The following is a 15,248-nucleotide window of genomic DNA, read 5'->3' as shown; positions in this document are numbered from 1 at the left end:
CCAAATATCACATTACAATACAGGCTTTCACGGCCACAGTCACAATTGGAGAAAAAAAATCAGAACTGGTAGGCCGTATTCGAATGTAGTATCAAACGTTTCGTCTGCTACTGGGGCAGACACCATCAGTGGTATGGGCGTTGATTGCGTTGCAGAAACGAAGTCTCAGCAACGACAGTCTGTCGCTGCTGGGACTTTAAGATAATAGTCATCACACCTTCTACTGAAGATGTATGTCGCAGTAGCAGACGAAATGTTTGGTACTATAAGTTCCAATCGATTTTGTTTTCCCTAATCTAGTGACAAATATAGATGATTCGGTTTATTTTATAGTCAGGTGGTTGAGATTATGATGCGAAATGAGCCAGAATTTTACAGAGTATTCTACATTCAGCTCATTTGCTTAGCAAGCAAACCCATTTTAACCGATTAAATTTGGTGCACTTGGGATGTAACCCTTAACAAAACGAACTAGAACCGCCCCCCATAACGCTTCTTCATTTTTCATCTAACTAATCCAGAAGACATCGCTTAATCCTGCCCAAGTCGCAGAAAGGAAACAAACCAAATTCTCGCGACCCCGATGAGCGCCAGCCGGAAAGCGGCGGCAGTAGCACTCTTGGGAAAATCCCCGCCGCCGTCGATACTATCACGCGACGGCCGTTATTGATCCTGCTGCCCCAACCTGGTGCGCGGCAGGTAAAAGGATGCGGTGCGCACAGGTGTAATTTGGTATAACAAAATTGATACAAAGAGCGATTTCGACAAAGTATGCAAATAGAATCTGATCGTTTGATTCCTAAGTTCTCTGCTCTTCAACTGATATTCGAATTAATAAAAAAGTCGGAAAGAGGGATGGTGTAGTATTATCCAATAGGTATTTCAAGTCCGTAACAGTACTTCAATGTTTTGTCTTCTCAAAAAGATACTCTGGAGTGACTTAAAAATTATTTAAAGAACCTAAGCGCCAAAGAGATTTGTGAAGTTCCAAATTTCGTTACTCAAAAAATTATTATTATTTTCCAAAAGGTTTTTTTGAAGCTCCGACATATTTAGAGAGCGTTCTAGCGCTGTCCCACAAAGAGATGTAAGCGATCATTGGGTACGAAAATCATGTGTCGTGAGTAGTTGCGATGATCCATTCTGTATTACTCCGGCAGATTCCTGCCGAATTGAGAGATGCCGGTATAATCCTGAAGTCAGAGAGTATGGAAGGTATTATTCCAGCAAGGACTCCAATGAGACTTCATAAGGGGGAATAAATAAACCCAAAAATAACATAAAGACTGAGCTGATAATGCCTAGAAAAATATGTTAAACCGGAATGAATTTACTCTATACTGGCTGCCTTGACTCTCAGGAACCATAGGAAACAAAAAAATTGATGAGTGTGGTAGATATGGGTCAATAAGAAGCATAAAGAGTACCAGGAAATTCACCTGGGAACACACATGGTAGAACCTCTATAAAGAAGGTTTGAAAGAATTTATTGAACGGCTTCAAAACATCAGAGAACTACTCAGAACAATTATGGGACTACACTCGGGACATTGCCATTATCCTGAATAATGGATATCTTAGCTGCAAGCAATACAACAAAATAACAGAGTCACTTTGTTGTATTCTATACAAATGTTGAGCTGGAAGGAAAGACGCAATAAACCCATGAAGAAATTTGAAAGAAATGGACAAGTAAAACAGGGTGATCTGAGTAGAGTCTACAAAGTACGATGAATGTCCTCAGGTACTTGGAGGCAGACCCTGGTAACAGGAACCTCTATACCCTACACGCGACTAAGGCAAACACAAAGGCGTTGAAAATATCATTCTGAAAGGTCAAAATATTTTCTTCGGTTTCTAACTGTAACACACACGACCTGATGAAAGTAAAGATTAGATAATTCAATTAACTAAGACCTGTTGAAGAAAATCCAATCCCAACAAAGATCGATCTAATATTTTGATGTGGGGTATTCAATTCAGAGACCGCCCAAAGAGCTATCTTGAAAAAATCCTAATGCTTCTCTCTCATGAATGTGGATCAGTCAAAGGAGAAGTTTAATGCAGTACCGTTCTGTTATGTAGACACTTCAAACTAAAAACACCACGGACAGTTTGGGATGCAAATTCCTATATGATTTTTCGGATATTCAAGTCGAGTTGTTACAGCCCCTCTTCAATCAATTTCACTAATTCAAAGGAGTCTGGTATTAGATCACAAATGCTGTGTTTTGGAACCCTGGTTTGATATATGGCCCTCATTATGAAAGTGAATATAAATTGGTATAGTTCAGTTCAGTACAGACTCATTTTTATTCAGATATGATGACGCTAACTTACAATAAGTTATGACATTTACTAATATAGTATCTGCGTTTTCCTATAGTATATTTTTTACATTCACTACTAATCTTGAAGAAATAGAATCATAATCCGAGAGTGAGTGCATTCAATGATAATTGTACCTTCTGCCATCTTTTAACAAAACCCCATAAGATCGGTTTATGTCAATGGATTTCCTAAATCCTGAACGAGTGTACTACAGATCATGACCTGAGGGAGTAAAAATACGTCGATGAAGGTATCTTCCGTAACTATAATACGCACGCGCAGAAAATAAAATACTCGCAAAAAACCTACCGCCAATCGATATTAACTTCTTGGAGGGTGAGAAACACGACCAGTGGGGGCGCTATAGTGTGTAGGAAAATGGCCGCAAATAAAAGTAATCATCTGATTTGTTTGAACGTGGTTGAAGAAGTTACTTGTTTTACGTTGAAATCTCAGACTCCAGTTGTCTGAAATAACAAATTGAGAACCGAAAAATATTGAATTGAATGAAGTAAAAAAGCTTAGATACGTTAAAAAACAAAGTGAGGCGGTATCAACATATTTTACTTATTTTGGTAATCTTAGGTCCCAAATTTGTTAATATTTATTCAAACGTTTGAAACATAAATTACTTAACGGAATTTTTCAATAGGTTGAGAACACTACTAATAGACTACTTCCTTTCTGATCCGTCAAGAAAACCCGACGCTTATGCAAAATCAAGCGCTGATCAAGAGATGGCGTTCAGGTTTCATCCGATTTGAGACAAGACGATAAAAATAATTTAAATTAGGTGATTAATTGAAAATATCTTTAAAAAATTTGAGAATCTACTAATAATGGTAAATAAAATTAGTGGGTATCCCATTTCGGAATTCCGCCGATCGGTAGCAAGTTCCAGGCTATTTTTGCATGTATCCATTCAAACAGGGAAAGACGCTAATACACCGATCAAAACATGGCGTTGAGAATTCAACTAATATATGAAAAAATTAGCCCGCTAACAGACGAAACGATAAACATAAAATTACAATAAAAAATATTAATATCGCCTATATTGATTCAAATATGGGAGAGCGGCAAAACTGTTTCTAACATTGATCAAAATATGGCGTTGGGAATTCATCCAATGTCAGATAAAAAATATTTCGTTAACTAACGAGATTTTAAATATAACACTAGAATAAAAAATATTTTTCTAGTCGCCTATCAAATAGAAATCTATCTAATAAAAAATTATATAGACGATAGGGAGTGAAATTGTTTGTGGTCAAAATAATTAAAATCAATTGACAACGGGGCAGTTGTTACGAGTCTCATTTAACGATGGGACTCATAACATACTTCTTCACAGTTTATCTGCGTTGAAAAATGAAATGTAAACATTTCAGTTTCTGTTATATATGGTGCTGACCTCCCTTGTTCGAATGTAAAACCATTTTTTCTAAAAAAAATTTAAATCGAAAATTTCGAAAAAGTATTTTTCATTCGAAAACGAGACATTCGAAAACTAGCACCAGACACAAAAGAAACCCGAAATATTCAGTCGTCGTTTTCGAATAGAGATAAACTAAAGAAAACGTTAATGCATTACAATCACATCGAACGAAATATAGAATTTGAAGTTATTAATGATTTTACTTTCTTATCAACGAATACATATCTGTTTTTAAAAAAATCTGTTTTGAAATCTGTTTTTCCATTAATCAGCTGTCGCCCCATACGAATGATAACTCTCAGAAGTTGAGTAACTTGTGCGAGCTAAGGACTAACGACTAACGATATAATCATACTCATTGAAATAAAGTCAAGCAGTGAAACCTAATGTGAATTCAAGGATAGAAAAACAGGGGATCTACAGGGTTCTTTTCTGGGTCAGGTTCTTTTCTTAATTTATGTAAATGATCAAACATATAAATATATGTGATTGATGACTTGTTTACTTTATGGTAATTCATGATCACTTAAATGAAATTAATAAAAACACTTTTGTCTAAATACCACTGGAAAATTTTTATTTATATGACCGGTTTTGGGTTTGATCCCAGTATAAAAGTATAAGTAAATACTTTAGGTATAGTTATATATTTTGCTGATGACACAACTATCATCTGAAACAGTCCCAATATTGAAGACTTAGAAACGCATATAAGCTAGGGAAAAAGTATCCTAAGGAAAAAGTATCCAACTGATGTAAATGCCTTTCCGTTAATTCTGATTTAGAACAAATAGATAATTGGCTCAATATACACACATTAATTGTGAATTTCGAAAAATCGTAAGACAACTTCCAACAAAATTGAAAGGTCCGCTAGCGTTCAGTTTTAGGTTTAACTATAGTTGAAACTCTTTCAAAGAATATCCAAATCGATGTCATTCGAAAAATGCTAGCTCGAATCATTGCGATTCTATATAAAATAAGAAATTATATTTCTTTGAAACATCTGAAACTAATTTGCTTCTCACTCATGCATTCAAAATTACAGTATTTAATTAGTGTATGGTAAACTACTTCAAATACAACTTTGATGCTATTGAATGCATTTTTCATCTACCATTCTTAGAAACAACTAAAAATTTATATAAACCAAAGCGTTTACGCCATATAAATTCTACTTATAAATTAAAAGTATGCACCTTTCTGCAGTCCGTTAAAAAAAATAAAAAATATTCCACCATGAAATAATTTATAGAACATAGAAATTTACAAGATCATCAAACAAGACAGCTTAACAATCTGTTGATAAGAAATCTCAAATCTGCATTTTCCAGAAAATCTATATTTTACAAAGGAATAATAATTGCATATGATGAATTACCCAATGAGGGTAAAAAAAATCCAACACAGAAAAATTCAAAATATCATAAAAGAACTATTTGTTTTATTATTTTACATAATCATATTTGTTTGTTTTTTTTGTTATTAATTAGACCAATTCTGAAATAGCACCCTTTGAAGTTATATATTTATGTATGGATATTTCTTGTATAAATAATTCTCTGTATACAAACCATTGTAGTTTCTTGGGAATAAATGAATAAATATTAAAATAATCAAATCAATTCAACTATTTCGACAATAAATTCGAAAATAATAAAGAAACATAGATTTCCATATACAGTTTTGATTAAAGACTCATTTATTATTATGGCTTTCAATGGTATATTATTCAAAGAGAGAGAATCTTGCCGAAGGCGAGTGTCGCAAATCATTCGAACGAGTAATTGCTAATGAAAAGAGAAATGTTTTTGAAAATGTAATATTGTATTCGTTTGAAAATGTCCATATAGGACAGGCAGTAATGTTAGTTACAAATAAAAGTGGTAAAAAACATAGAAATTTTCATTTCTCTTTTCATTATGATCTCCTACCACGTAGTAGCGGCTACATCCATCAATTTATTGAGTAATTACTATTTCTCGCGAGTAGAATACTATACTTTTTCCATAACATCGGGGATGTTATTGAGTTGCCAACCACTCTCATATCGTTATCAAGTGATGAACTTGTAAAAAATATCAATTTCTTCCCAATATTTCAAACATTTAGTGAAGTACATTTGTTCTACTTTCTGATTCCAAGTCACAATGAAGGTAAATACATCTCCACAGCAAATACATCCTTTTACCTTTTTGATTACTGTGTTGACAAAAAAAATAGTTCAGATAAATTAAAACCTTATTTTCAAAGATCACAAATCTGACTTTGAAAATTGTTGTTACTTTGTAGCCCAGGCATTCAAAAAGTTTGATTTAGTAATTGAAGATAATATTAATGAAAGCATCAATTTCACTTACCGATGTGAAAACTCCTCCTACAATAGCTGCGTTCCTTTTGTGCTTACCAGAAGACTTGTACCTGGTATATAATTTCCTACCAACCCATACAGGAATGCCTAGAAAATGATAAAAAGTCCACAAAAAAGTGATGTCCAAAAATGAAGGTAAATAGAGAAATAGAAAATAACGAGTCATAAATTTTCTCTTTTAATGAAACAAGTTTGATGACCATCATGTTCATCAGTGATGATATTACAAGAGAGTAGGAAGGAGTAAACAAGTAACAAATGTTTTGGAGAAAAAAACAACAGTCGGAATTAAACAAAATTACGACTTCCGTCTCTGATTCCTCTAAAATTTCAACTTTGAACTTGTTATTTTATTGAATTCTGAACTTAAACTCGAAGTTTTATCAAATTTGGACTCCAAACTCAGTAAAAATTAAATGTGGCCTTTCTATGACTTCGTAACAAAGTGAGCCCCAAAAGAGTGTCTTTGATTGCCATTTGACAGATATGTCAATCAATTTGAACTAGTATCCCCATTTTTTTACTCGTCACTTTCTGATGAAGAATATTTGTTTTGGGGTTAAAAATCCATGTTTATAATAGAAGAGAAAGTTCTTTCGAAACAACTGCTTTCAAAACAATAAAATGTTTTTCGAATACAATACATTTGAAAAATGTATTTGAAACGTAATGCAAAAAACCCACAGACCACGGTCTACAAATCCAAAAAAGGGTTATACAGTTTTCAAAAATATTTGTCAGCAAAAATCACTTCGTATACACCTATCATGAACATCTTTACTACGGTAAACAAAAAACAAAAGAAAACTCACCTATAATCATAGCCGGAACCGTTATTCCTGCTACCAAAGCAATGCCAACTGGAGCGCCGACTAGAGTTCCTAACTGCCACAGAATTTTCTTCTTCCTAGACCATGGCTTTTTACCCCAGAAGGTACAACCAGACGGACTGTAGAAAAGAAAAGGTCTACGGATTTTATTGCACGAATGAAACATTAAATTAACGAAAAAAAAACAATTACTGGTCGGTCATTTTTGCAAGGTATTCAATTCTATATTTTGACGTGGAAGGAAAATACTAAAATATACGATTTTAAACGTCAGTCCGAGAAAAAATGAAAATTATTTATTTTCGAGTATTGGATCTCTACAAAATCTGAATGAATATTGATTCATCAAAGATACTAAGTTTGGAGAAATGTATTTGAAAATACCCAGAACAAATATACAGGGTGTTCCTTAAACACATGCTAATATTTAAGGAGGTAATTCTTAGACCCATTTTAAGAAACAAACTTCCTATGGACGTATGTCCTAAACGCCTAACTTTTGAGATACAGGGTGGCAAAGTTTTTGGCATATTTGGTACATATGTTCCATGCCTCAAGGCGCATTTTCTGATGTACACAAATTTGTATTTTTTCAAACAGTGGCATCCCTATGGGTTTCGCATTGAATATTTTTGGGGAAAAAGTACTACGCCAATGCTTTCTTTTCAAAATAAAATCATTTTTAAAATCCTCATTTATTTTTGAGAAAATTTGATCTCCTGGTATTTCTTTGTCCGACGCATGATTTTCACTCAAAAAAATAAAAATCGACAGAAAGCAAATCATGAAATTAGATCAATTCTAAAATGAATGAGAATCTGAAAATTGCTTCATAACGCATTACCAATTCCCTAATAATATTTGAAAACATAATCTGCAAAAAAATACATTTTTCACAAAAACGAGTTTTATTTTATTATGTAACAGTAAGTCTAAACGAATAGCACAAATTTGTTAATTAGTAATAATACCAAAACTGATTATAAAAATTGTTGGAAGTGGCCATCTGCACTTAGTATGCATGCTTACGCCCTTCTACGCATGGAATTACGCACCCGTTCAAATATTCCCGGCGTATTTCGTATAGTTTCACACGAGGCAACTATTCGCTCTCTTAAATATTCTAAAGTATTAACGGGAGTTTTATACACAAGAGTTTTAAGGTGACCCCATAAAAAAAATCTAAACTGTTGAGATCGGGGGATCTTGCTGGCCATTGCTGAGGTCCTCCGCGACCTATCCAACGATTAGGATAAACTGTATTTAAATGGTTTCGGACAATTACACTGAAATGAGCAGGGGCGCCATCGTGCATGTACCATATTCGATTCCTTAACGCAAGTGGCACATCTTTCAATAACCCAGGTAAGTCTTCTTCGAGAAAGTGTAAATAAGAACGACCATCAAGGCGTCCTGGTAGAAAAAATGGGCCTATTAGATGATCACCTATAATTCCTGCCCATACATTAACCGAAAATTGGTGTTGGAAATGGGTTTCGGTTATTGCATGGGGATTTTCTTCAGCCCACACATGATTGTTATGGAAATTTTGAATGGCATTCCGAGAAAAATTTGCTTCGTCTGTGAACAAAATTTGTGTCTCAAACTGCGGATTTAGTGCAATACTTTGTAGATACCACTGACTGAAGTTCACACGCTGTGGAAAATCTCTGGGGAGTAATGCCTGCACTCTTGAAATATGGTATGGGTTTAACAAAAAATCAACCAAAATACGCCAAACAATTTGATGACAAATATCCAGAGTTCTAGCGATCTTCCTCGTACTCGTCTCAGGATGTTCCTCAATTTCTTGCAGCACCGCTTCCTCAATTTCAGGAGTTCTTACTACACGAGGTCTACCTTCCGGAGTCCCTTTTTTGAAACTACCAGTTTCCCCAAGTCGACGATGAATATTTGAAAAGGTTCGGCTATCTGGTAAGGCATGATTAGGATATCTTTCCTGATAAATGCGCCTGGCTTCTGTTGCATTACCATCGGCAAGGCCATATACGTAATGCATTTGCGCCATTTCCGCATTCGTATAATTTACCATATTTACTGATATTCAGAAAAACAGCGGACCACCAAAATAACTTCAATAACACTTCAAAATCAATCAAAACGCGCTGAGACGGTTTTTAACACCAACACCTTACTTTAAACCAACATCAATATTAGCTACTGACGTTTGTACATACAGAGAATTCGTTTTTTATTGCTATGGTGGGTACGCTGTTTTTTCTGCTTTTAATCTTTAAAAGAAATCACATATCGACAAACTCCATATTTCCAAGAGGTGCAGTAAATAAATTCTGGTACACGTCATTTATTCCAGGATAACTAAATTTATGTTTTCAAAAATTATTAAGCGGTGCTGCGTTATAACGTAATTTTAATTGAGAACAGTGCATCTGACAACAAACAAATACCTTTTAGATCCTCAATAATTTGGCAACAAATATGATCTCTTAGTTTGCTTTCAGTCGATGCACGATACCGCATCAGATTTTTAAGGAATTTATCCTTAAGTAAAGCGATTTTTAATTTTTTGAGCGAAAACCATGCGTCGGACAAAGAAAACCCAGCAAATCAAATGTGCTCAAAAATGTATGGAGATTTTGAAAATAATTTTTAATTCAAGATGAAGCAGTGGCGTAGTATTTTTTTCGCCAAAAATATACATTTCAAAACTCGTACGTACGCCACTGGCAGAGAAAATTAAGAAAATTGTACATCAGAAAATGCGCCTTGAGGCATGGAACATATGTACCAAATATGCCAAAGATGTCTACAAAATTATCTCAGTTATTATTAAAAAACTGATTATTTTTGAAAACTTTGCCACACTGTATCTCAAAAGTTAAGGCGTTTAGGACATACGTCCATAGGACGTTTTTTCCTTAAAATGGATCTAAGAATTACCTCCTTAAATATTAGCATGTGTTTAAGGAACACCCTGTATACAAAATAAACACAAATATTGTTTATTTCTGAAACTTTTTACTTGATTTTTACTCACTGTACCACTATTAATAAAGATTTCTATTAGTGATAATATGTTATTTATTATTCTTATACAATGTTGAATGTCTTGAAGAAATAAGATGATTTGATTATAAGCTGTTGATCAATTGGAAACTTAAAGAAGATCATTTTCAATATGTAGTTGAGAAAAAAGTTGTATTACTATAAAAATATTGAAGTGTGAAAAATTTTGTTTCAACTTCATTTATAGGTAGTTTCATCTTTTATTTCCTCATTCATATAATTCACTATCAAATATATACACACTTATTGCTTTCATTAAAACTGAAAGTTTTTTTTTCAATTCATAAACTACATGTTCTCCAATTTTCATGTTGCCATGCAATTTAAACCTCTATCAACTGTGCTAATCCTTGCTCGTACAATGCTATATCGACAAATATTTTCACTTATACTCTCTCCATTGCAAAAAAAGTGTGCGTTTCGGGACGCCCTACAGAAGTGATAACTTAAAACTGATCTAGTTGAACTATTTATTATTGAAATTGTTCAACTCGAGAAAAGCTTAGGTTATTACTTAAATTTTATGTATATTAATATGATAATGTTAGATTTTTATAATACTGTCAATAGTACATATCTAACGCACACTAAACACTGACCATCAGTCCGACGAGAGAGGAAGTGCCTGCCTTCCGCTGACGTATGCGTGAGAGGAAGAGAAGCCAGACACGCTGGCGCCGTTATGAGTTAGGTAACGAATCGGTTTACTCTTCCATAAGAAGTTATTTCTTCAAAAATAACTGCCTTCAGATTTTCAAAATATAATTTTTTTCTTTTTCTTAATTACAAACTATGTTCTGTTATACAAAATATCGATAGTTATCCAATTCTAGCTGGATTTTTGTTTTATTCACTGAATCTACTCGAATCATGTTCGTTCCATATACAAAAAGTGAAATTTTTTGTATTTATAATATTCTATGATTGCAAATACTGAAATTGGATTTTCAACTTTTTCTACTAAAACTGTTCCTAAAACTATTGAAAAAATCATACTATCCGGAGGGCGATTTTTTGACTTCTGTATTAGAAAGAACACCTTTACTCCACATTCTGAAATCCAGACAAAATTTCGCAGTCAATCAATTTCAATAATATTTCAGTTTATAAAGCTTTCAACTTGTCCATTAGTACAATTAAATCCAATAAAAAGCCACCGATCATAACATGGCAACGATTCAAAACAAATTTCTAATTGGAAAGAATCCAATGTTTTGAAAATTCAACATGCTCTAAATATCGCAGTTACTAACTCTTCGATAGCCGCATCTTTTTTTGGAACACGAGTACCCGCACTATATCTCTCAGATTGTATTACATTTCAAAATAAAAAAGAACGTAAAAATGAAACTTTTTACTACATTTGAATAAAACGCAAAATAAACCCCACTTAAATGATTCGGAGCAATTACTGCACAGCATGAGTGACTGTTATAGGTATAATACATTTTTACATTTCACACAAAAATATCTTGTAAATCTTCTCTTTTTAGACCTCTTTTAGGCACGTGCAGTTGTGCAGTCGAACAGCATAAAACGCTCAAAAATTATGTATGTAGGAGCAAGTGCTTCCTTTCATGCAGTTGCGGTCAAGAAATTTGCGGTCGGATGTGGCAAACGTGCGGTTGTCCGTCTAATCATGCCGTCGAAAATATAGATTTGGACCACATACACCCGACCACATGTGGTTATACATTTTTCAATACAGGTACCCAGATGGAGATTTTTATGCAGACGTTCAACGTTTTTATTGGCGCCATTCGCTCTGTTACCATCCCCCAAGTCCCAGTGAATAGTTTAAATGAGTTCAGACGGGGCAGACGTCAACACAGAACAGTTTATTGTGGAAATCAGATGTTGGACGGCTATTTGGGATATGTCGGACGGCTATTTGGGATATGTTGGACGGCTATTTGGGATATATCGTCTGAAGATTGTAAAGATAGGAATATCAAAAAGAATCTGTGGATGGTTGACGTTTGATAGCTTCTCTTATTTTTATAGCAAGCTCGTCGAAATATTGAATAGACATTCTAAAATAGTTGAAGAATTTTTGTCGATCCTCTCTTAACTTTATGTACAAGTTTCGGGAGGCACCATCGATAGATCGTGTTAAATTAATAGGATGGACAGCCTACCGTATTTATCTTCTTTGCTTTTTTGCCATTTATTAATAAATAATATAACACATAAGGATCCATTCTATTTCTCTTGCCTGACAACACTGTACTAATAGATCTACCAGCCGCCCGAACGGTTGCAACTTGCATAAAAAAGTAGTGACGGCACCACACGTTCGATTACAAACCACACAACTGCACGTGCATAAGAGGCCTTATAGTCTTAGAGAGAGAGAGAAATAGAGCTTCATCAACGTTCTCTTCATTATATAAATATTGTTGCCAGCTACATTGAGCACAGTATAAAAAAATGACCAAAGGCCACCATTTTGTATTTCTTACACTATTGTACGCGGTTTTATTATAAAACGTAACAATTTCCAGTTTAGCCTCTTCACCTCTTTCAGAGTCTATTGTATCATCATGATGCATACTGGGTACAAAAATTACTGTTTTATTTTATTTTTTGAACATAAGACACTAATGTTAGTTCCTCCCGAAAGCCAAACACTGATGAAATTGGTTGCCGTATTTTGCCATTCGCAAAAACGGATTGAACACCTATTCCATTTTTCTTCACTGTCCCTACTATAGTTAATTTGTGGTCTTTCAAAATGCTAAAAACCAAATTGAAACTTGTAAACCAATTGTTTATAGTGATGTAACTTCCGGTGCCGCGGATAGAAGAAGACATTCTTTTCACAACTACCTCAGAATCATTTGAAACGCAATTAGAACGTTCTGATTGTTGCCCAACATAAACTTCCATGGCTTTGGTATAGAATGTTTTCGCATCCACCATGGCAAATATTTTCATCTCATATATGCTTGTTTTCGAAGAGATATGCTGTTTGAAGCTGCAATAACCTCTAAAAGCCTCCAAATTCTCATCAATAGTAAGGTATTCTGAGGGAGAATATAATTTTTCACAATTTTAATTGAATATTTCAAATAATTCTCTAACTGGCGACACTTTATCAGTTTCCAATATGTCCGCTCTTGTGTCTTTGTCATCAAATCTAATGTACTTCAATCTGTTCATAGACATCCCATTTGTACTCCACGATAGTTTTGTGTTCAGAAGGTTGCTATTCAGCAACACCTGTTAAATAAAGGAGACCTAGAAGAGCGAAAATTTCAGATGCATTAGTTGGCTTCACATCTCTCTCTCTCTTGAGAATATTGGTGAGCTTTGGAAGCTATGAACTTATTTGTGTATTCAACAACTATAGCAATAACGTCATTGCTGAATAAATATTTCCAGCATTCCAGAGAACTTCTTTCCAGGAAGGTGGAATACTATACTGTAAGATCTTGTTCTAACATTCTTGTTGAAGGGCAGTACTTTCCATTTCAGCTGCCTTGCCCAAGTAAACATGATTTTTTTCCGTAGAGTTTTCATCACTAGTGTCGTTGCCATCAGATGAATCCTGTTCAGATTTGGAGTCATCATCAAGAGTCTCAAAGGCATCATGATTTTCACTGATATATTAGTCATCACTATCGTAGGGTACTTCATCTGAAAATATGTACATTTCGTTCATAAGACGTTGCAAGCGAGCCTGCTCTGCTTCATATGACCTCATTTCATCTATTTACAAAAATTATTTCATTATTCCTAACTGTATCGAATTATAATACACAAACATAACCAAATACAACAACATTTTTATTACTTTTACAAACAACGGTATAGTACGCGCCAATTGAGATGAGATTTTGATGCGCATTTAAAACCAAATTGTACCCACTCCAGGAGATAGCTATTGATCATACAAACTGATGTCAATAGTACAGTGGAAAAAAAACAATTTATAATGTACATAAAATGAACTATATATTAATATAATTGGTGTTATTTTTATAATTCTATTGTGCGTCGATAAATTGGTCACTGACAGATCTAAAGGGTGTCCCAAACTAAGTATACGATATTTACCAACACATAAAAAATAAAACTATCATAGATTTGAGAATATTAATTAAGAACAGCACCATAACATTTTTATTGGAATGCCTGGTTCTCTCATCAATTTTTACAAATTATTTAATTGTGATTGGCTATTTATTTAAAAAATATGTTTATCTAATGGTACATGTCTATCTTATAGTTTTTTAAGAAAAATTAAAGAATCAAAGAACTGTTACCCTAAACTTAATAAATATTATTGGAAAGTAATTTAAAGTTATTATCTGTTGCTTGCGATGTTTCACTTTTTAACATCAACAAAGTGCCCAATTCACCCTTTCTACTTTTAAAGTAATTATACACATTTAATATTACACGTTTTTTCTCACCTTTTTGAAGTTATGAACCTGGCTTATTAACTTATTACTTCACTCACGACTCAACTCATAACTTAACTATTTTCCTCTGGCTGTTGCGCTACTGACAATGCCAAATATGTCTTGAGTGGGCGGAGTCTTTTAATTTTTTTATTATTTTTTTACATTTTACATTTCTGCGCTGACTCATTTTTAATTGACGTTGACTATACCCGCACTGCATTTGGCAGATCTAATTAACATCAAGCCCTATGACAATGATAATACTGTGTTTAATCGTGTTTACCGAGTATACACGAAAAATGTATTGTGGTGGTCTCTCAGATCAGGTGTGGGTATCGAAGGGTTAAAACAATTCTAATGGTTTCCGAGGTCCAACTGATTATTTTTGTCAAGAACTGTATAAACTAGATGATCAATTGAAGTCAATAATATTTATATAGACGAAATTTACAGAAAAAATTTCCAAGTCGATTGCTGTTCACTTTCTTGTTGTATTCTTACCTCAGGAAATGAAGATCATTAATTTCTTTCATGCACAGCCAACAAAATTCTGCCCCACAGACAGCACACATCATATGGTTGCAAGAACCATCATCCATTTTCACTATCAACACTTGACATCGAGGACATGGTTTTATATCGTCCCCTGCAAAAAAAAAACGAAATGCAACTCTGAACAATTCCCCATCAAATTATCAACTATGAACAACGAAAGTTGAAGAAATATTACATTTTTATCTAATGCAAGAAGTCTTAGGGGCCGATCAAGTATTACGTAAGCACTAAAGGAAAGCAGAGGGGGTCTTTGCTTTGCTTATTTT

At 34.0% G+C, this 15,248-nt stretch overlaps 1 protein-coding gene across 3 annotated transcripts in view; it reads right to left on the bottom strand.

Annotated features, from left to right (window-relative positions):
* LOC111510154 (E3 ubiquitin-protein ligase RNF19A) overlaps positions 1-15,248 on the bottom strand; it is a 113,575-nt gene that overhangs the window by 32,570 nt on the left and 65,757 nt on the right. For 2 of the 3 annotated variants that reach the window (XM_074178010.1, XM_074178009.1), the window contains 3 exons: positions 14,929-15,073; positions 6,953-7,107; positions 6,130-6,227 (listed from right to left, as the gene is read on the bottom strand). In XM_074178010.1, coding sequence (XP_074034111.1) covers positions 6,130-6,227; positions 6,953-7,107; positions 14,929-15,073 — 398 coding nt within the window. The remainder of the gene's footprint in view (positions 1-6,129; positions 6,228-6,952; positions 7,108-14,928; positions 15,074-15,248) is intronic. The other variant, XM_074178011.1, reaches the window with a different exon arrangement.

The sequence above is a fragment of the Leptinotarsa decemlineata genome, unplaced genomic scaffold (genome assembly GCF_025532065.1).
Source record: "Leptinotarsa decemlineata unplaced genomic scaffold, Ldec_3_MD MMD2_tig00003335_RagTag_RagTag, whole genome shotgun sequence".
In the NCBI taxonomy this organism is placed as follows: Eukaryota; Metazoa; Arthropoda; class Insecta; order Coleoptera; family Chrysomelidae; genus Leptinotarsa; species Leptinotarsa decemlineata.
Note: the sequence above shows the minus strand (reverse complement) of the source record. Positions and strands in the feature narration are given on the sequence as shown.